The 22158-nt window shown below is 41.3% G+C and overlaps 1 protein-coding gene across 2 annotated transcripts; it reads right to left on the reverse strand.

Annotated features, from left to right (window-relative positions):
- Positions 1-900: 900 nt before the first annotated feature.
- LOC147800636 (3-hydroxyanthranilate 3,4-dioxygenase-like) lies at positions 901-15499 on the reverse strand. Of its 2 annotated transcripts, none has more exons than XM_087145729.1 (8): positions 15294-15430; positions 7386-7467; positions 6076-6159; positions 5622-5728; positions 4747-4880; positions 3917-4065; positions 2514-2582; positions 901-1120 (listed from the first exon to the last, which is right to left on the reverse strand). In XM_087145729.1, the coding sequence occupies exons 2-8, from the start codon at positions 7449-7451 to the stop codon at positions 1025-1027; spliced, it is 705 nt and encodes a 234-aa protein (XP_087001855.1). In that variant the 5' UTR covers positions 7452-7467; positions 15294-15430; the 3' UTR covers positions 901-1024. The 2 variants fall into 2 exon arrangements, with proteins under 2 accessions (XP_087001855.1, XP_087001852.1); XM_087145726.1 differs by having other exon boundaries at positions 906-1120; positions 15342-15499.
- Positions 15500-22158: the final 6659 nt, after the last annotated feature.

Consider the following 22158-nt stretch of genomic DNA (forward strand, 5'->3'; position numbering starts at 1 on the left):
CAAGTGTGTATTTGCCTGCAACTGGGGACCCCCTATTGTTCCTCTTTTGTTTGTACTTTAACTTTTTTAGAAGACCACCCATATGTTTTATACACTGTTGTCAATCGGGGACCCTCTGTCAATCGGGGACCTTATTGTCCTCTATTGTTCAGGGTCCCCAATTGAATGCAGAAACACACACATAAACACAGTGTGATGTCATCGGTACAGGGGTTTATTGCTTTTTGCCAGTGTGCCTGCGCAATGCAGTCCCACACGATTGAGCCCAATCAAACTAAAAACTCACATCATCACTCATATTTGCATCTCTTGTACCACGTACAGTCTGCCATCTTGTACAACAGTTTTCATGTCAATGGTTCCCTCTCTATTGAGTAAGAAGGCTATTGACAACCAACAATGTAACCATTTCCCCCGAGGCATGGTTCCAAATGCTTGAATAGACAGTTCAACACGTTCAACCATCCATCGCTCCAGTGATGTTGGCCAAACATGCACAGTATTCAACCCAGCCTCCCACTTCAATTCTCTACACCAGCAAGGAAATACTTGTGCAGCAATCACACTGGGTGACTTCAGTCTAATCACTGACTTACTTTGCAACAGCAAGGCGGAAAGGGACCTAAACCCTTGAGTTTGTCATTAAAACACTGAACTGGGACTCAGGTATGCCATCTTCCACTCTGATCCATTTATCCAAAAACATAATTCAGACTGGTGAAAGTGGTGTGATTCTCAAGTGAGATAATTCCACAGCCATGCTTGGTTTGAAGGCAGTCCCCTCGATGAACAAAAGAATCCTTGGTATTGTCTACTGTTTCCAAATTTATGAAAAACATACCTGCAACCAGAATTCTTTTACAATAGTCATTCCATAGTGGTAAATAGAGCGTCACTCAAGCTGGATGGTGTGGGTACCCAAGACTTGATCTCAAAGTAAGTAGATTGACATGAAATTTGACTGCAAAAAAAGGCAGGTAACCACTCCAAGCCTTCTAATTACAGAACTTTCAGTCTAATTTTCTTACTTGGTGTCCTTGGGAATCAGCATGCACTGCCGCTCAGTCAATTCAATCTTTTTTACCTTCTCCTGTCCAACAACGATTTCGGATGAACCTTTCTGCAAATTAAGTGATTCCACGTGAACGTGAGCATTGAATTAAAAAAATAAATCGAGAAAAGAATTTTAATTTAGAATTCTGATGCAACTTTGATCACTAGTGGAGAAAAAGACAGCCACTTTGATTCAAGATCACCAGATACACTGTCATTGGCAAGAAACATATTTTATGGAAGTTGTGAAAATATCCACAGTTGCAAAACCGCTAAGCCCTAAAATACATAAAAACTGACGGCAATAAACAATAACTACATTTGTGACCTGTCACCACAGAATTAGCTGAAAGTCAGAATTTTCAAAAATTAAGATACTGATATTTTTGAATTCTGCCGAAAAAGAGCTTGCCAATGGTAGTAGACGGAATACCTAGGGTAAAACATATGAGGTGAAAATGTGCATTATTCTAGCAGCTTTGCAAATTTGTTTCCGACTCTGTTTCAACATTTCTGACCAGGTACGAATAATGCTATCATCAAAATTGCTGAAAAATATTAAATGTTTAAATATCGAATGTTGTGAAAAACTTAAAGGAGCTAGGTTACTCTTTCCAAATATAACAAAACCCCCAAATTGACCTCCAATTCAATATTTGACTTTGAACCGTCAAAATAGGAAAGAGCAGAATGCAACTTTACGCTCATTTTGTCGTGATGGGTCACATTTATCTTCAAGCAAACTTAAATCCTTGATCTTGCCTGGTCAATCCACATATGCTACATATTAAAATAAAAGTCTATATTGCACTCTGTGTATTATGCAATTCCAAAGGTAAGGGTACTCCTGCATTCGTTATGTGAAATGATTCACAGAGCCATACAGTTCATGGTGAACTCAAAAGTGGTACAAGAGCATCTGATGGCATTTTGGTTTGATGGACATCTTCTGTGTTTCATATTACAGTGCATCAAGTTTGCTTGAAGAGACACACTACATTATTCAGTGTTTAATGAGTGCAGTGGGAAATTAACACGAGCTACACGAAAAGTCAAGTCAATCTAATTGATATACATGCAAGGGGATGAGAGAAAAGCCAGGATAAAATTGACCATGTTGATCTATGGCTTCAGTCTTTGTTGCAAACATCATCTCCTCACACTCCCTAAGCTTTGGGTGATGAGCAAAGAAGTCTAGTCTGCTAATCTAATGGACTCTGGGATATGGGATTCAAACATCTGCCCGAGGCACAGACTAATCTATGGGTACTGAGAAAAGAATGCTGGGCTGACACCTGACAGATAAATTTTGGGATACGAGATACAAATGTCTGCACTAGGCACAGCCTAAACGATGGGTGCTTGGCAAAGAATGCTAGGGTTATTGTTTGAGAAATCATTCGTGCAAGACATACACATAAGTCCTTCTGTCCATTTCATTATATATCTACAGCACTCACCAACTGCCAAGTCCATATCTCAGCTGCCTCACAGCCTCCGACGTGATCCCCTGGTCCATACACTGCAATCTAATAAAACACATATCTGCACAGCAATACATGGATTAATGAAAACAGCTGCCCTACAAGAGGTAGTTTATGTGAAATCAGGTACCAACACTATCAGTCTTCAGTATGCATCCAAATTTGGAAGAAATAAGCTTGGTACATCATATTACTGTAAGATCTTGTCCTTTCCAACTCCAGGCACTTTTGCAGCAATCTGTGTTCTTCATACTTTCTGATAAATTGAAACACCAAACCTCCTGTGGTGTAAAAGTAATCAGGCTTGAACTGACAAAAAAATTGAACCCGGGTGTGGAAGTTTTTGTCAATTCATGAGGGTCAACATCAACAGTGGTGTGCATTTACCAACAGTAGAAGAAGCTGGTGCCCAATTGAAATAAAATGTGGGTCCCCACATGAGCAACATCAAAATTCAAGGAAAAATGAAAAGTATGTAAGAGATTTTTTTTATATATTGGAAGTTTAGCCCTTCACTGACAACACTGTATAGCCAGTGTTGTCCAAGGGCTTGTGAAAAAATGATTAAGCACATGTGACAAATACATTTCAAATAGCCAAATCGGCCTGAACAAAAAGGCTCCAGGACCTTTGGTTTCAAAATTTGAATGACTAGTTTATGTATGCTCACATTGTTAGTGGGCAATGAAAATGCCTGAATTACCACACCAACTTTGAGATCAGTGCACCCTCCCGGTCTCCCCGAAAGAAATGTACTTGGCTTTTGGGAGCTTGTCCAAAAGGTTGAACTGCAGTTGGAACATGGACACTGCGGTTTCACAGGTCCTTAGCAACCAGCCGACTGTCCACTGCCAGTGCCAATATAGTTTGCACCATGAGGTAAAGAAATGTAACGCTTGGTGTCACCCGCTAAAATGCACATAATGGTACATGCACTTTGGCATTCCACGTAGCCTGGTTTTTATTTTGAATTTTCCCCACATAAAATCTTCAAAACCTGTCCATTTTAAACCTGGTATGCAAATGATATTCTAAAAAAAAAACATCAGACTTCAGGCATACAAGAACAATGAAAATTCACTTTCTGAGGGATGTTGTATGCTAGTGCAGAGTTGGCTAGAGGAGAATGCAAAATTAACTATGCAGTAATTTGAGGTTTACCTCAAGGTTTTACAGGGCTTTTTTAGGGTATGTTCAGGTAAAACGTCTATGTACTGCCTCTTTAGTTCTGCATTCTCCCCATACAAGTACGTACCTGGTCCAATAATTTGGAACCGGTTTTGACATCAATAGTGAGGTACACAGGTACGTGTCTCTGGTTCTAATGCCCACACACACACATCAAGTAAAGTTATATGCCCAATGAGATGTGAACCAACCTCAAATTGATACTTGTCTCCAAAGACCTTCTTGAACCCTTTCTCTTGGATCTCCTCCTGATGTTCATCAATCCAGCCCTGGAGAGAGAACGGAGCCTCCACCTCTGTCTCGGTGTCCAAGGTCACAGGTGGATTTTCCGGGATGGTCCCTAAGAATGTGACCGGTGACAAATGGTTCACACTTCTGATGCTTTCTAGGGCGTGGGGTACTAGATTTCGCGATCTTGGTGGCAAGTTGATCCGAATGTCCCTTGTTTTGAAATAATTCAACCTTACAAACTTGAAACTCGGCGCCAAGAGAGCATGACAGGAAGTGTGGGAATCATGTCTAGTGATTTACATGTCTCTGCACAAACTCATCGACCCCCGAAATAATTTGATGCTTACATCTTCTGGATGTTTCAATTTTTTATCATCATGTATTATTTTTTACGGGCGTGGCTTTTCTCCGGGGTGCCTAGCTCAGGACACACAGCCATATGCCTTTGACTTCAAATACATATCTTTGTTCTGCAGGCACTAGTTATGGAAATGGTCATGTGAGGCACATGTGCTGTTTTGGTAGAGCAAAAACACAGGCACAAAGCTGGCAATAACTGCAATGCTGCCAACATGGATCCAAGGAAATGGAACATACATGTACAACCTCTGAGGGGTAACTGATTGGCCTTTCTTATGTCACATTAGAACATCAGGTTGTCCATTATGAAGATGGGTGGATAGTGTTCAAACATTTGTAGTGTATTCTCTATAGATACATTTTTATTCTGCAGACTAATACAAGGTTGAGCAGTGTCAATTTTCTGAGTGGGGTTTCTTTGTAAACACACCTGGAATGGGTTTGCCTGTTTTGTACTGCTCTGAGGCAAAGTACTCCTTGATCAACGGGCCAAGCTGAGTGCCAAGGTCCACACAATGAAACCAAACTTCATACAGAGACTCTGTGGTTCCATCAATGTAATACCTAACAGAGACAAAGTTGAAAACAGCAAAATAGGGCAAATCAATTTGTTGGCCAACCACTCCAACAGCATACATTTAGCATAATGTTGAAAGTCATCACTACTGTGTATCCACATCATGATTACAGCTAAGATTAATATATCTGTCCATCCCTTCCACGTCAAAGTTAAAACCTGCCTGTCCACTCCAACTCCAACAAAACTTTCCAACTGGTATGACTGGTGCTACATGTATCTCGGTCCAAGCTTTTATAAAGCCCAATGCATTTGGAGGAAATATTTAAGGTCACACTATCATAACAGAATTACCCATGACAGAATTACCAAGACAGGCGAAAGCTCTTTGTACATGCACAGTGCCATACATGCACGAACCGAATTTGGAACATTGACTCTTTTGAGTAGGCCACAACTGCTCTGTCTGCTGTTCTTGCATGGAGTCTACACAGGGCCGATGATTTAATTAGCTCCATAGGACCACTGGTAACCATGCGATATAGCAAATATGGCCACACACTTCATGAAAGCCATACGCATTCCCCCAGAAGTACCTTCCAGTCCTTTCATTCTAATGACAATTTTTCCATTGAAAATTCCAAGTACTTTCTGACCTCAAATTTGATAAGTCGGGGGAGCAGACTTCTTGAGTTGTTTATTGCCAGGAAACTGTAGGCCATTAAGATTACAAATGAAGATGGATAAGATACATTTCACATTGTTTCTGCACATTTTCATCAATATACCTCAGGCCGTCCTTTTCGTCTTCACTGCGTTCGCGTTCCAGCACCAAGCCTACGGTGTTTTCTTTCCTTTGTGGGGAGTGGGGAATGCAGGCTGGTAACAGAAAGCACTGCAAAGAATCAAGAAACTGTGCATCAGTGCATCTCAATGGATTCAGCGCAAAGATTCTTGTTCATTGTTCACAGGCGGACAAAACTGGATCTTATAAAAACTGCTAATCGGCGAGTTGGTTCTTCTGGCACAACTAAGGAAAATCCAGGCAGCTGAGCAAAGTGATTCTGTTTTCACTTGCTAGCGTTATCAGCATACAGAATAGACCTGTAACACAATGTCACACTTTGTTTACATGTGCACGATCCTATGGCAGTGACATCGGACTGTATCATTTGAACTTCCCTTGCCCTCTGTGAAAGTCCCAGAGAGCATACAGCTCATGTGCAATAAAGCAATACTGACCTCTCCTTCCTTGATGGGAATATCTTTGTGTTTTCCTCTTTCTACAATCTTCAGGCACATGTCTCCCTTCTCCATGAAGAAAAACTGTACTGACACAAGCAACAACAGAGTGTATAAGTAATTTACATTTTCAGAGAAAATACTGTCTGACTGGAGCATTCCTGGACATGAAAAAAGTGGGTTCCTTTGACACGAATATGTTTAAGGGAAAGTTCAACGTGACCAAGTGGCCAAGGCAAATACAGTCTGTACACTATCAGACTGCATCGTTCCTTGTATTCCCCACTTTAACCACTTGCTGGTAGTGCTGTTACGGGCTGAAAACAATCACTTTGAAAAAAGGCAAGGTACAGTAGCCTATTTTTGCTACGCGCTTCAAGTGGGACTGAGAGAGGTCTAAACTTTCTTAGCAGCAGAGGCTCCTTTGGTCAGAACTGCACTTAGCTGGTTTACAAACGACTATGAAATGCATGCGTTGAGGTTAAATCGCTACCAACAAAAAGAACATTCCCAACCAATATGGCTATTTTAACCGTTGACGAAGTGTTTCTGCTCCAGGCTGATCCCAATACTGCCAGATGCTTCAAGCACTCATTCACATGAGTTACTAGAACAGTATGTTTGAAGCAATATGTGCTCCCTGCCACTTCAGGATGCGATGAGTGGCTGAGTTCACGTTCAACAAACAGTCCGCCTCCACAGACTTGTCGGACTTTATGTAATTGTACAAAACAAACGGGGGATTAGGGTGTTCCAACATCAGCCGGAAGCAAGCTGAGGCACACATAGCTGTGCCTGTGTCAGCCAGATCATGTTTACGCATCCTCCGGTGCAAAGTGGTTAAAAACTGCGACCCAAATCACAGCTGGATCCAGCCCCACTTTCACACTGCTCACTCCCGAGGTCATTTGCTAGCGAAACCTTCCCGATACCTCCAAAAGCCTGATATGCAGCAAAGTGCATCAAGGAGCATCATCAGGCCCGGTGCAAAGCAGCAGTGGCTTAGCTCTAACCTTTCCCAGTTATGGTGAATAAACCAGAGGGCTTTTAGGATTCTGACCATAACATTAACAAGATAGTGTGAAAAAAATGATCAGGTTGTGCTTCACAGGTGGTCACTTGTGCACACCTGAGTGCAATACGGGCGATTCACAAGAGTGCACCTCCAAGAGTTTGCAACATGTTGACCGATCACAATGCAAATCTGTCGACCCAATCCGACAGATTTCGCGTACTGTGACAGGTCAACGCATTGCAAACTCTTGGAGGCGCAATATTGAGAATCGCCCATATTGTCAAATAATCTTCACCTCTTCCCCTTCTTCAATGTGGTAATCTTTTCGCTGGTTTGGTCCCCCAACAAAGAAGGACTTCATCTGGCCAGCACTGTGCCTGCAGTAAAACAAGACATTGGTAACTGGTGATGACAAACAAGACATTACACACACACTAACTACTCTCATGCAAAGATTGTAATAATTTTATAATAATAATTGATAACACAGGCCCTACTATATACATGTTGTGCCAAGTATGCTCAAATGCACTTTATAAATGTGCTGTAGAATGATGATATTAACCCAAACCGCCTGGGTGTGCCCTTTTGGCTAGGTTGACCCTCAGTCCTTCAAAATCCTTCAACTGCCGGCCCCAATGGAAAACTTGAATACAGCCTCAATCCACAAAAATCCTCTGACATTTCCTGAATGTGTTCTATAGAGGGGTGCCTACAGCCTCAATCCACTAAAATCCTCTGACATTTCCTGAATGTGTTCTGTGGAGGGGTGCCCACAGCCTCAATCTACTAAAATCCTCTGACATTTCCTGAATGTGTTCTGTGGAGGGGTGCCTACAGCCTCAATCCACTAAAATCCTCTGACATTTCCTGAATGTGTTCTGTGGAGGGGTGCCTACAGCCTCAATCCACTAAAATCCTCTGACATTTCCTGAATGTGTTCTGTGGAGGGGTGCCTACAGCCTCAATCCACTAAAATCCTCTGACATTTCCTGAATGTGTTCTGTGGTGGGGTGCCTACAGCCTCAATCCACTAAAATCCTCTGACATTTCCTGAATGTGTTCTGTGGTGGGGTGCCTACAGCCTCAATCCACTAAAATCCTCTGACATTTCCTGAATGTGTTCTGTGGTGGGGTGCCTACAGCCTCAATCCACCAAAATCCTCTGACATTTCCTGAATGTGTTCTGTGGAGGGGTGCCTACAGCCTCAATCCACTAAAATCCTCTGACATTTCCTGAATGTGTTCTGTGGTGGGGTGCCTACAGCCTCAATCCACCAAAATCCTCTGACATTTCCTGAATGTGTTCTGTGGAGGGGTGCCTACAGCCTCAATCCACTAAAATCCTCTGACATTTCCTGAATGTGTTCTGTGGTGGGGTGCCTACAGCCTCAATCCACTAAAATCCTCTGACATTTCCTGAATGTGTTCTGTGGAGGGGTGCCTACAGCCTCAATCCACTAAAATCCTCTGACATTTCCTGAATGTGTTCTGTGGAGGGGTGCCTACAGCCTCAATCCACTAAACTCCTCTGACATTTCCTGAATGTGTTCTGTGGAGGGGTGCCTACAGCCTCAATCCACTAAACTCCTCTGACATTTCCTGAATGTGTTCTGTGGACGGGTGCCTACAGCCTCAATCCACTAAAATCCTCTGACATTTCCTGAATGTGTTCTGTGGAGGGGTGCCTACAGCCTCAATCCACTAAACTCCTCTGACATTTCCTGAATGTGTTCTGTGGAGGGGTGCCTACAGCCTCAATCCACTAAACTCCTCTGACATTTCCTGAATGTGTTCTGTGGACGGGTGCCTACTGCCTCAATCCTTCAGACTCCTCTGGCCATTTCTCTCATTACGTTGAGGCACCGAATATGGTATCCTGGAGCAGTATGGAGGATTTTACACATACATGTACATGTATGTGGGCATGAATTAATGCATGGCTTAACATAAACAACACAAGGTCTAACCCACAACCTTGAGACAATGCATCCTTTGCAATCAGCACGGCAATTTTGCCATGCAGCCTCAATCCTCTCAAAAAATCCTCCAAAACCGTCCGGAGGATTTTGAAAGGATTGATGGATAGGGTTAACAAGGTCCAGCAAGTGGCATACGAGGGTGCCTGAGACAGCTGCCAAATGCATCTACAAAGGAGACAATGAGAAACAGTTACAGTTTTAGAAGTGGAATGAAAACCCCAGAGAATATAATTCTAGGTGAAACCCACAGAATCAGGTAGAGACTGAAAAGCCAATCCACACGTGTGGACCGAGCTAAGAGTCGAACCCAGGCCGCAGAGGTGAAATGCAAGGGAAAAAGCCACCACGCCAACCTGACTCCCCAAACTGCTTTGAAACATCCTGCGTTTAAACCTTTTGTCACACAAAACAAACCGATGAACAAAAACAAAGCAATAGTGACATGGTTTGTGGAGACACCATGTGATTTATCTCTTCCATAAGCAGGTGTCGACGTTTCAAACAGCTTGCTCTGTTCGTCTTTAGGAGAATGTATGGTTCTGGCAGGAGAGTGGTTTATTTAGGTTGGCTAGGGATTCTGTGCAGAGAATCACCTCGTTGAGGCGTGTCATACTAGTTGCAAAATGTCAGTTCATTCCAGTCAGCGCATCCTCCACGAACAGAATAAATGCGCCTTCCTTAAAGTACCCCTTAAGATCTGCAACGCGATTCAATCTCAATAGGACCAGTTGGAGCCCTTGGGCTTCAAAAGGCCCAACTTTTTGGGGGAATTTGTCCATTCTACTAAAAATATTACGTGAAATCTATTCAAATGGCTCCTGTTTTCTTTCTTTTCTTTTTCTTTTCTGTCTCCCTGTTGTTTAAAATAACACTCTGGGGGAATAGTCTTAGAACCCATCCTTGTATGAAAACAGAGGGGCCCTTGCCCACAAAGTACTTTGACAGAGATGAGAAACAAAACATATCTGAGGACAGGAAAGTAGGATGAATTCTTTCCTGACAGGCATGCCTACCATTTTAAAATATGTGAAGGATCACATCGTGCCAGAAAATTACAAATTGTTTCATATCAAAATGCACACTATCCCCTTTAGTGTTTGTAAAAGATATTTTTGCCGAGTATGTTTTAAAAAATGTTTTTACAAGTGACTTCAAGCTGGGTTGACGAGCATTCCTGATTTCAGAGGAAGATTTCTCTTTTTATCCCGAACAATGTGTACAAGTATTACTTTTCACCTTCACTGTAATCTTTGATTCCCACTGAATCCCAAAGTGGGCGTATTAGACAGGACTATTTGGAGGGATGAATTCTGAGGATTTTGAACGGGGTACAATTAAGCTATTTTTAGTAAAATGAGTAAATGGAATGGAAACCCTATGGAAGGTAATTATACTCTACTATCACCAACCATGTCCAAATGTTAAACAAGGCCATTTGTAGAGTCAAAGTTACTCAGACTAGGGGTGTCCTGAAAGTAAAAGAATGCCAATCACATGCACACTCGTGACAAATTCACACCTGTCTGTGGAAGACTGCTTTGCTTTAGAAAAGGGAAAGCACATACATTACTACAAAGGTAAGCCAGAACCATGCCACTTAAACATTTATAAATACACCATTACATTAAGATGACTTTCACATCAAACTTGTAAGCTATCCCATCCCAATTTGTATAAACATAAAACGTGATGTGTAAGTGGCAGTTTAGAAAATGCCTTTAAACACCACCCATACATGTATGTATATTGAAGGCCCAATCTACTCTGGATAATGCTTTCCCATAAATCATTTGGAGGCTAGAGGTTAGCTGGCCAGTCCTCAAGGTGGTCTATGAACATACTTAGTAAAACTCCCCTGTGAACGGTGAAGTTCTTGGCCATGTTGGCACACTCTCCAAAGTTTCCAGTTGTACACAATTACCCGCATGTCGAGCCCTCATCAACATTTCAAGATTTTGATGTAATATTTGCCGGTACTTTTCCACTTGATGGTAAGAAAAACTCCTTTTATTGTTGTATCATGTTTAAGATAGATGCTTATTATATTAATTGTTTATTTCTGGCACAATTTGGTATTTTAAGAAACAGCATCTGAGTTAGCATTTGACCCAAACACTGAACTTAAGTAGTGCATTGTGTGTCATGTAGTGAGACTTGAGGTGGTTTATTTTCTGTTTTGTTGGCTTTTTCGCAAGTTGCAAAAAAGACATTCTTTTTGTTCTTTTTTTTGGGGGGGGGGCTTTTTCGCAACTTTGTGAACAAGGCTTTATTTTTGTTCTGTTTTTTTCAATTCTCGTCTTCTTCCTCTGCTCAATATCCCATTTAATTTGGGCACGTTTTTTCTACACACGACTTTAGTGCTTTTACATCTTTGGATCTTCATCAAACTTGTACCAATGAAGGACCCTTATGCGTAGATGTGTCTAGAACAATTATGTCATGATGACATCATCAAGTGATTTATTATTGATTTTTCAATACTCATTTCAGCCCCATTGACTTTTTACACGTTTTTGAGGCACGATTTTGGGTACTTGGCGATATTCAATTGTCATCCAAGTTACAGCCAGGAAAGACCCTGAAATGAATCATTGCCAAAGTTATGACGTCATGATGACGTCATCACCATATTTCATATTGATTTTTTAATATTTATTTTTTCCCAATAGTTTGTGTACACGTTTTTCTACTTAACACTAGTCCTTTACTTCGGCTCAAGATTACTATAAGAACGAAAGAGAAATTGGGTACTTTACGCTCTGTTATTTGATTTGAAATATGCCTACGATTCCAAATATGAAGTAATATTTCATAAAAATTGTTCAATTTAAGCGCAAATCATGTGACATGGACTTAAAGGAGCAGTGTTTCTGCAAACGAGTTTATAGCCCATTGACTTTGTACATGTTTTCAAGCCACAATTTTGGTAACTTCGCGATGTTTGAACGCTGACAAAGTGATTGCCAACAAAGACCCTGATGCAAGATTGATATAAGATGGATGACGGCATGATGACGTCATCACCTTATTTTGTATTGATTTTTCAATATTTTATTTTGCCCCAAGTTTTTCAACAGGCACACTTCGCGACGCTGGTCAATCTGATTTCATGTCTGTGCACACTCATACTCCACCACGTAAAGAGGGTTCCAGAACACATGCGTTATCACGATATTATCAGTGGTCACGTGACATGAGATTAAAGGTGGAGTTTTTCTCTGTAGGATTGTACAGTTTTTGCACTACACACAATTATCGAGCTTAATGAGTGGGTAGTCCTCAACCTCGACCAAGAATTACTACCAGAATGAAAGAGAAATCAGACTAAATTTTCTCTTCCGTTCGATTCCCAATATATCCAAGAGTCAGAATATCAAATAATATTTCATAATTTTTTTTCCGTTTAGACGCAAATCACATGACATGAACTTAAAGGAGCAGTTTTTCTGCACACGTGTTTATAGCCCATTGTCATTGTACGCGTTTTCGAGCCACAATTTTGTTTACTCTGCGATGTTTGATCGTTGATAAAGTGATAGCCAACAAAGACCCTGACGCAAGATTTATATACAATAGATGACGTCATGATGACATCATCACCTTATTTTGTATTGATTTTTGAATATTTTGTTTTTCCCCATAGGTTTTGTACACGTTTTTCAACAGGCACACTTCGGGACGCAGGTCAATCTAACTGATTTCATGTTTGTGCACACTCACACTCCACCATTTAAAGAGGGTCCCAGAACAAGTGTGTCATCACGACATCACCAGTGGTCATGTGACATGAGATTAAAGGTGCACATTTTCTCCACAGGGATTGGACATCGAGCTTAATGAGTGAGTAGTCTTCAACTTTGACAGAGAATTACAACCAAAAAGAAAGAGAGATCAGACTAAATTTTCCCTTTCTATCGATTACAAATATAGCCTGGAGTAAAACTATCAAGTAATATTTCAGAAAACGTTTTCAGTTTAAAAACAAATCACGTGACATAGGTTCAAAGGAGCAGTTTTTCTGCATGTGTTTTTAGCCCATTGATTTTGTACATGTTTTGAGGGCATCATTTTGGTAATTTAGCGATATTCAATTGTCATCAGAGTTACAGCCAACAAAAAAGTCTGATACAAAACACCAATATTATGACCTTGTGATTTTTTTCTTGATTTTTGAATATTTTATATTCCCAACATGTTTTTTTTGTTCCACAGCCAGTCTCCAGCAATTTTCTTGATCTGATTGACTGTGTATTAGGTGTGCACTCTTTAAGTCCCCAAACTAGACAGGGTCAAAGAACAACATTGTCATAATGACGTCATACGGTGTTAGCCGACATAACATTAAAGGAGCAAACTTCAAAGCCTTATATCTCCTGAAGGACAAGTCCGATTTGGTTGAAACCTTGCAGGTACTGGTATCTAGCAGGGGAAGTGCAATAGACAAAAACTGACCTCATGTGATGACGTCATCATGTGACCCGTCACGTGACATTAAAGGTGCACTCCTTCAAGCAATGTATCTTGAAAAGTACTTGTCTGATAGGGTTCAAACCTTGCATTTATCTTGAAAGGGGAGGGCTTCAAACGAATAATGACTTGATGTGATAATGACGTCATCAGAAGACAAGTCACGTGACATTAAAGTTGCACTCTTCGAAGTACTATATCTCGTGAAGTACATATTCGATTTAGTTCAAATCTTGCAGGTCTCTTGAAGAGGAGTTTTCGACAAACATTGACCTGATGTGGTAAGGACTTTGTCATGTGACTAGTCACGTGACATTGAAGGTACATTCTTTACAGCCCTATATCTCGTGAACTAGATGTCTGATTGGGCTGAAATTTGGTAGATAGCTAGAATGGGAAGTGTTATAAACAAGGTGACATGATGTAAAGGGTGCAAACTTTAATTCCTTGTATCTTCTAATGTCCAAAAGGGTTCGAATATTGTTATAATGAGGTCACCAAAAACGTTGGGACTTTGGGAACTCTTGAATAGATGCTTGAGTAAGAAGTGAGAAATCTAAATGTGGTATTATCCCAAATGAAGGAATGCCCTTTTCTTGAGAAAAAAAAAAGAAAAGCCCTTTGCTCTGTCCTACAGATAGACAAAACCTCTAGTTTGGATTAACAATGCCCACAGAGCTGCCGTTTTGAGTATATGTACTGCGTTATAATATAATAATATATTTACAATTAATATTTACAATTGTGTTTTGTTGATGGTTTAATTAGTACTCTGCGTCAGTAAGTTTCTGGCCTTCGTACGTTGAATAATGCTTTCTTCATTGGCTTTCCAAGAGTTGCATTTAAGATAATCTTTGTGAATCTTTGTGAATGTCTACTCCAGAGTTTCGATCATTGCTGATTTTGTTCCCTTTTTTGTACACTTTCATGTTTTATGGATTTTGAGCACCTATCAATCTATAATGTTAACTTCGATTGTATTTGTGGTCACTCTTGTTGTTTAATTGGATTCCTAGGGAGCTTTGGTCTTTAATTTCTCTAGATATTCCCATGTGCTTTTAATTCTCAATAAGCTGTCCTCTAGATTTAAACAATTTTTGTGTATTTTATATCTCTTACATGTAGTTTACACGATGATTTTGAGCTCTGAATAACACCAATGCTTCAAACATCAGTAGAACCTGGCGTCTGAGTTTTATGATTGATCAACCAGCCGGCCAACCAACTCGACGGCTGTTCCATGTCAAGACATCTAAACTGCTGCCAAAGTTTTGGAATGGCCCTTTGGCACATGAAGTATCTTCGCTCAGTCCGTGTACCGTATGTCAGTCAGATATGTGAGCTTGAATGGGTGAAGGCAAAAAGACTGGAAAATACCAGAGCAACGTGAGTGAAATCATTCAATAAATGGCGCTAAGAAAGTAGAGCAGCTAAGGATCATCTCTGTGTGCAGAAGAAATTGTGCCCACGATGATAAGTGGGTGCGCCGAAAATTTTCAGTACGTTGACACAAAATTGCTTATACAAATGTGTGGCTAAGGATGGAGTGGGAGTGAGAATCCGTGCCACACTGGTGGGGCTATCTTCCTGCAAGATATGTTCAAGTAAACCTTTTGTGCATTCATTGTCATTAAATCCAAATAGGGCCTAATGAAATATGTCCTCTGGGACAGTGGTACTCGGAGGGCGCTCCACACAGGCCCTGGCAGTCTAGAATAACGCCCCCAAAGAGCCTCAGAGTTTTCAAAGAATACCTGGTGCATCTACCGGTATACGCCTGTAATTCAGTGCTGTCAACTCACATCATTTTGTTGCACACTGGAGGGAGAAACCATTTCTTATTCTCCTCCAACCAGTCATCCACATTGTCGACTTGCACCTGGTCAGCCATGTCGCAAATAATAGTCCACTTCGTACACGTTGGCCTATATAGGCCTACGTTGTGTTATGTGTTTTGGCGTGTGCCTAGCGAGCTAGCTAGCCTAGCCCGAAGATTGTGAACACTCTTTGGCCTAGCCTAGGCCGTTTTCCAATATTCAACTTCGTCTCCGTCTCAAGCTTCGTCCCCCAAACCAATCCCCGATCGTAGGCCTAAAGCATTTAAATTACATTGGGTTACTGTAATTTTTGCCTTTTTTTGCATCTTATTTGATGTTTTGTGGCACTATTAGACTAAATTACTGCGCTTACAGCTTCAATGTCAGCTGGTAAAAACAGTTGAAGCCCGAACGGATCCGATGTTGATTGAGTATTGGAAAACGGCCCGCGCCAAGCGTAAGCCGCCTGCGAGAGATGGCTCGTATCATCAACCGATAGAGGGCGGTCACACTCACAGATCGCGGCCAGAGGAAATAAGTTCCCATCATAGACATCAGAGATAAATCCCTGGGTAAAGGGCGTGGCCTCTTCAGAAGAGGTCACATTGCTAATTCGTTCACCACCCATCATATCCTACCTCTGTTTATGCTGAAAAGCCTGGTATAGTTACTTCAAAGTCAGGGCTTCCCCTAGCAATTGACAAAACAGCAAAAATTCCAGCCGGACTGTGTGTTAAAGTGGCTCCATGTGTTTATACCAGGGATCATTTACAAAGACAGTGCCTGGGCCAGGAAGGGAATGTTTCTTACCAGGGACAGATGTGTGTAATCGTTTAATATGCACGCACAAACCCCTGGATACGAGTGCGTTTCGGTACGAGTTGAATTTTACTGCATTGCACTAATGCGTACAACGACATCAAATTGCCCGACTAAAAGGCCCAAACAAAAACTTTCCGTTCTCATTCATACAGTTTCCTTCTTGCATGATACTTTCTCATTAGAGCGTTCATGATAGTTATATTTGTTATTACTTACAAGTAGAGGAATGTCAGGGAAAACTCGGCAAAACTGAAAACATCCCCTCTAAAAATTGGCTTCTCTTCCAACGTCCGACTCCGTTACTTTGGAGGTACGTAAGAAAGACGGGCAAAAATTTGGCAGAAAATGGATTTTTATCATGTGCAAGTTAGCAAAAGGGACTTTGAGTGTTAAAATACTAATTGGGATGGAAATGAGGGCAAAAAACGTTTTTAGAGCTTGATGTTGATCGATTACTTCTGGGGTCCACGTCGGCTGAGTCAAGAGCCATTTTACTAGCGTCTGGCTGTCGTGAGATTCAGTGCGCATGCGCACAAACCAAGTGAGGGACATGAACGTACGTGAACTTGACAGATGTTTGTTGCAGCGGTCTTTGAAGTGTTATTTTGGTGGAGGGGGGTTGTGGCTTTGCTGGCACGTGGCAAGACCCCCACCCAATCCTGAAGGCATGGGAAACAAGGCCCATGACGGTACTGTGATCTACTTTCTGCGGGTTTTACTAGCTGTAGAGGCTAGAGGACACCCACTGAAGTATTTAAATGCCCCTAGAAAGGAATATGGGCTCTGAAACCCCAAGAAATGATGCGGCCTTTTCTGAAGCGCAGTCCCAGCAAAATAGAAAAACCAAAATCAAAACGTATCGCAGGGTTAAAAATTATTTTATAGATGCTCACAACTCTCACACGTTTTGCACAGAAAAATGATGTTCTCGTTCAGTTTTCCTTCATGTTCTAATGGGTTGATCAATGAAGTTTTGAGAAATTCTCACCCAAAGCAGACCAAAATCAAGGGAATTTCCTGAAAAATTGGCCATTTTGAAAATACATCCCTCTGCAAAACGGCTAAATAGTGCCACTTTGCTCAGAATTATTGTAATCCCTGGTCGAGTTCAGGCGGCCTGTTCTTGACACGGGTTTCTTGTTCTCGCGCTCGAACGGCGGGAACACGACTCAAGAACACTGTTCCCGGAACAGGATCCCACACCTCCTCCTCGTCGGGGTTTTACAGGAAGACACGGAAAACTCGTGAGATTTTGATTTATGAACAGCTGCAAATGTAGAGAGATGGCTTCCAAAGCCAAAGACCATGGGAAGTTTTGAAAAATTAACATTACATGTAATTATTTTCCGTAACACAGAAATGAATGTTTCTGTTTATGTAGAAAAAATTCAGCCCATCCAAACATTAACTCTCGAATAACGTAGCCTACATGGACGCCACCATGTTGCTTGTTACTAACTGTACTACCAGCGATAATCGGTTGTTTGTTCCCGACGTTCGAGCGGCCGATCCACGAACAACAAATGGAGCTGTTCGTGAGCATACGGGAACAAGCCGCCGGAACTCAGCCCCTAAGTCCAGGCCGGAGGTTTAGTGCCATATTTCTTCAATTCCCCTATTCCATGGCTCTCAGAACTCTCTAATATAGAATATTTTGAAGTTTTTGCAAAGGGCGTTGATGATCAACTACGGCCAGAATCAGCGCGAAAGCCCTTGCAGTGGACTGCGTACCGTAAAAAGTACCGTACGCCAAAGGCAATGGCGTACTAAGCCGGGGGGCTGCCCCCCCCCAAAAAAAAACCCGAATGAACGGATATCGCCAAAGGCTAACAAAAGCTTGCCTCCCAAAACAAACCACTGAAAGCTGGTGCCCCCCATAAGATTCTGAGCCCCCTTTGTGCCTTTCCCCACAAAATCTTAGCTACGCCACTGGTCAAAAGTGGTACCTATAGTCTTTACTCAAGACGTGACTACTTACACTATTGTTACCTGAGCACATCGACCATTTCGACCAACAATAGGTGACACGCTATACTTTTATTTTTCTTGAATAGGCCGAAATATACATGAAATAAAAGCTCAAAACAAGAGATAACCCCCATCTGTCAGTAAAGTGGAATATTTGGGGGAATTTTGGGTTTCATAAGATTGAATTCAAAAGAAGTGGTGCTTTTACGGTCAACAGAAATCATGGGATGTCTGTCATTTCTGATGTTCAGTCAAGAGAGAAGGAAATGAAAAAGGCTGTGATCCAATCTCAACTGGAAAAATAAGCAATATGTATGTAATACAAAACAATATCCAAAACGGATAGACCTAACCACATATGTGTTTAGTTCGCACTTGTTTTATCTGTATTTTGGGGTTTTTTTATCTAATATGTTACATTCAAGTTAAATGCTTACCGTTTATTAAATCTTGTCTTTACATGTCATATGTTTGCAAGCAAGATCATCATCAGAAGGATACAAATAACTTGGTCCCAGCAAAGCGGATTGCTGTACCATTCCCTCTAAGAAAATATTCGCGAGTTGCTTGCATCCAACAGATACTTTCAGTGCACAAGCGCACAAGATTTTCCTGAAGCGAGCCCTCGCGGGGCGTTTTCTCCTCAAATGCCCAGCGAGCCAAAAATAAATTTCTCGCCCACGACAAATTATGACGGAAAAGTCACCAGAAACACATTTGCGTGTCCTGTAGTGTGTTCTTCCAGTTTAATTGTGAAAAACACAACACTCTAAAATTGTTGAAAAAGAAAACGGATAAAAATCACATGGCAAACTGTTCTCTGAGTGCGTGTCCACGCACCCATCCTTAAGAGTGCGCATTATTACAAATGCACAGGTTGGCTCCGAGAACAATTACGATGAAGTCTATACTTCTTATGGTGGAAGGGGGCCATACTAAGAAACGACGATCTCGTGCGCACAGGAGAAATTACGATTTTAATTTTGTTTACAGTGCACTAAAAATTCCACTTAAATTAGAAACTAATAGCACAGTCGATTTAATGGGATTTTCTGAAGAAAAAACTGAACAAAGTTAGAAACCTGAGAGGTCATCGAAGTCATCATCATCATTAGTGAAGAGGGCCATGACCCCCACCTTTCTAGACGAAAAACGCATGTGCAACGGTTAAGATACGCCCATTTTATCATAATTACCCTAACCTTCCTTGGAAAAAAAATTAGCGAAAACGATTCCATGGGATTTTTTAAATAAAAAAAGAAGTAAGTCAGAAACCTGAGAGAAAATGATCTTCGAAGTCGCACTCCTGTACATTTTCAATAGCCTACTCACGCTTCTTGCTGCTAAGACCATTTCTGCGCATGCGTCCATAATTATGAATTTGTTGGTGGAGGTCTATTATCATAAATGGTACACAAACTTTTAAGTATAAGGCACAACAAAACTGCTCTGCAACTGCCGACTTGCATGGTATCTCTGTTAGCAGAGCGTTATGCTTAGAACCAACATGCCAAGAGTTCGAGTTTCGATGTAGTATTTTTTTCTTTTTAATGGGGTATTAGTTGGTTGGATGATGTTTTATAATAAGAAAGTAAAGCCCGACATTTACCTAGTGTCCACTAGCTTGTACCTAAACACTCCCCTATATCATAATTACCCTAACCTTCCCAGGGAAAAATATTCATCCAGGCGCCAGCCCTAGCTTTTCGCAGCGGGTATTATCAAAATGTGAATACACACGGTCAAGTTGTTGCACGGGGAAACTGTCTGAGGTATTTATAAAGTTAAGGACAATACACGAGGAGCGCGCCGTTCATGGATGAGAATGGCCCGCGGGCAAAGCCCGAGGACATTCTCATCGTGCTGCCGAGTGTATTGGCCTACTCAACACCCTCTGAGAACTCATCGTCACTGTTAACACGAATGTCGTGTTTTTGTAAAATTGGAAAAAAACGCAGTAGCCGAATATGGACAATACACAATCTTCAAGCGATATCAAGTAAGCTGTGCTGGGAGAGTTAAGTAAGCTACATTGTTGTGTTCGTTCCCTGGGGATTTTTACGCTCCAACTACATATGAGATGTCAAATAGGTTGATTCAAACGGCACCCATGCCAGTTTTGCTCTGAACGCCAAGGTGGAAACATAGCTAGTTCTGACAGTGATTGCAGCATTTTCCCTACGCAAAACACATTTCGCTCGGACACTGAAGATTCTGCCAGCGTGTCAGATGCCACATTAAATATAGAAGACATTCTATCCCAGTCCAAAATAAAATATGAACCAATAGTGTCCAACATTGCTGCTGACGAGCTACTGGCAGCAACCCTGTTGACTTTATAAGCCGAATTAATAAGAAAAATTATCTCGGTATCTGAACAAGTTGGATGGCACTTCCAGAGCTCCGTAAGGATCTGCTGCATAGCGTGTGACGTCTTAAATATTAATATTTTATATTTACACTTTTGCTGAGAGTATGGAACAGAAAATCCAGTGGGCCGTAGATTTGTTTCATGATTGGCAGATGTGTTGCAATTTGATGAAAGCTGTCTGTGATACCTCACTGAACATCAGTCCCATTAACGTGGATTTGGATAACATGACCAAAGACGAGCATAATTACTCGATATGAAGATTCATATGTGAGGTGAAAAAGAAGAACGGTGAAGACTACCTAGGGAGACACTTCATGAGCTTGTGATCTACGTCTAGCTTTTTTGAGTTGATAGGCAAAAACTACAAGTTCTTGTCGGATCCAGATTTCCAACAGCTGAGAAATACTCTTGACGGACTTATGAAAGAGCGAGCGAAGGCAGCTTTGGGAACACGTCGCAAACAAGCCGAGGAGATTACGGTCGAGGAAGAAAGTCATTGTGGCAGAACAGTGTTCTCGGCAGTTGCAATCCCACCCAGCTTCTCAACACACTGGTGCACTTGATTGGATTGAATTTCGCCCTACGTGGTGGACAGGAACACAGGAATTTGCGATGGAAATCCTCGCAATCTCAAATTCAGTGTGACAGTAGTGGTTCTTGAGGTACACAGAGGATGCTTCTAAAACCAACCAAGGCGGCTGGAAACATCGTCACCTTCAGCCAAAGGTCGAGGATGCGTACGAGAACAAGGAAGACAGAGAGCGATGTATTGTTACACTGTTCGAGAAGTGCGAACGTCATTGTCTTCCTGAAGACTAACTACTAGACGCTTTTTAGTTCACGACCGCTGCCTCAGCCGAGAGAACAGGTTTGGTAGTAGAAAGTGTGCTGGTGGCTAGAGTTGAACTGTTTGAGACATTCTTGTTCTAATTCAATTAAATTGACTCAAGGTATGTTGAAATGTAACTTCATAATATTACTGTGAAGCGCATCGAGATGTGCTATGTGATGCGCTATATAAGAAATGTGTTGTTATTATTATTATGTGCTGGATAAAAATTAATGTAGTCTATTAATTAAGAGATACTAAATGGCAGAACATGAAACTTGTGCCAGTCGATTAAATTGTGTACTCTACGATAAAATGTTTTGTTAACTTAATTTTTTGTTTTCACGGCATGCATTAACTTACATTTTTCATAGTATGGATTCACTTAAAATGTTAACCCTGTAAGAGACTAGACATCGGTGTTTTTGATACTTCTTGTTTTGTAATGTGAAAAAGGTAATCATTGTTATGGGTTATTTGATTTAGCTTCATATGCACAAAAGCTCATAGCGTACACTCAAGGAGCCTAAATTATAAAAGAGAGGTTTGAACTAATATGTGAAATAAATAGTGACTTCAGTCTCCCTTGTTTGTGTTTTGCGCCGTTTTTACATATTGAATGGTGCGCTTTGCTCCATTCACGCAAAATAACGGCGAGAAAGAATAATAGTGTGACATCACAGGAGGGTGTTAAGAATGATGTTTAAAAAAAGATGCTGAATGTTCTAAAGCCCTTTTCGGCAGCCATGGAATCGTTCAAATAGAAAAAGGGAAAGGATACGAGTTATGACTTCTTTCGGACGATGAAA

Source organism: Acanthaster planci, linkage group LG01 (assembly GCF_054643075.1).
Source record: "Acanthaster planci isolate LZ-2023a linkage group LG01, COTS_SCS, whole genome shotgun sequence".
NCBI lineage: Eukaryota > Metazoa > Echinodermata > Asteroidea > Valvatida > Acanthasteridae > Acanthaster > Acanthaster planci.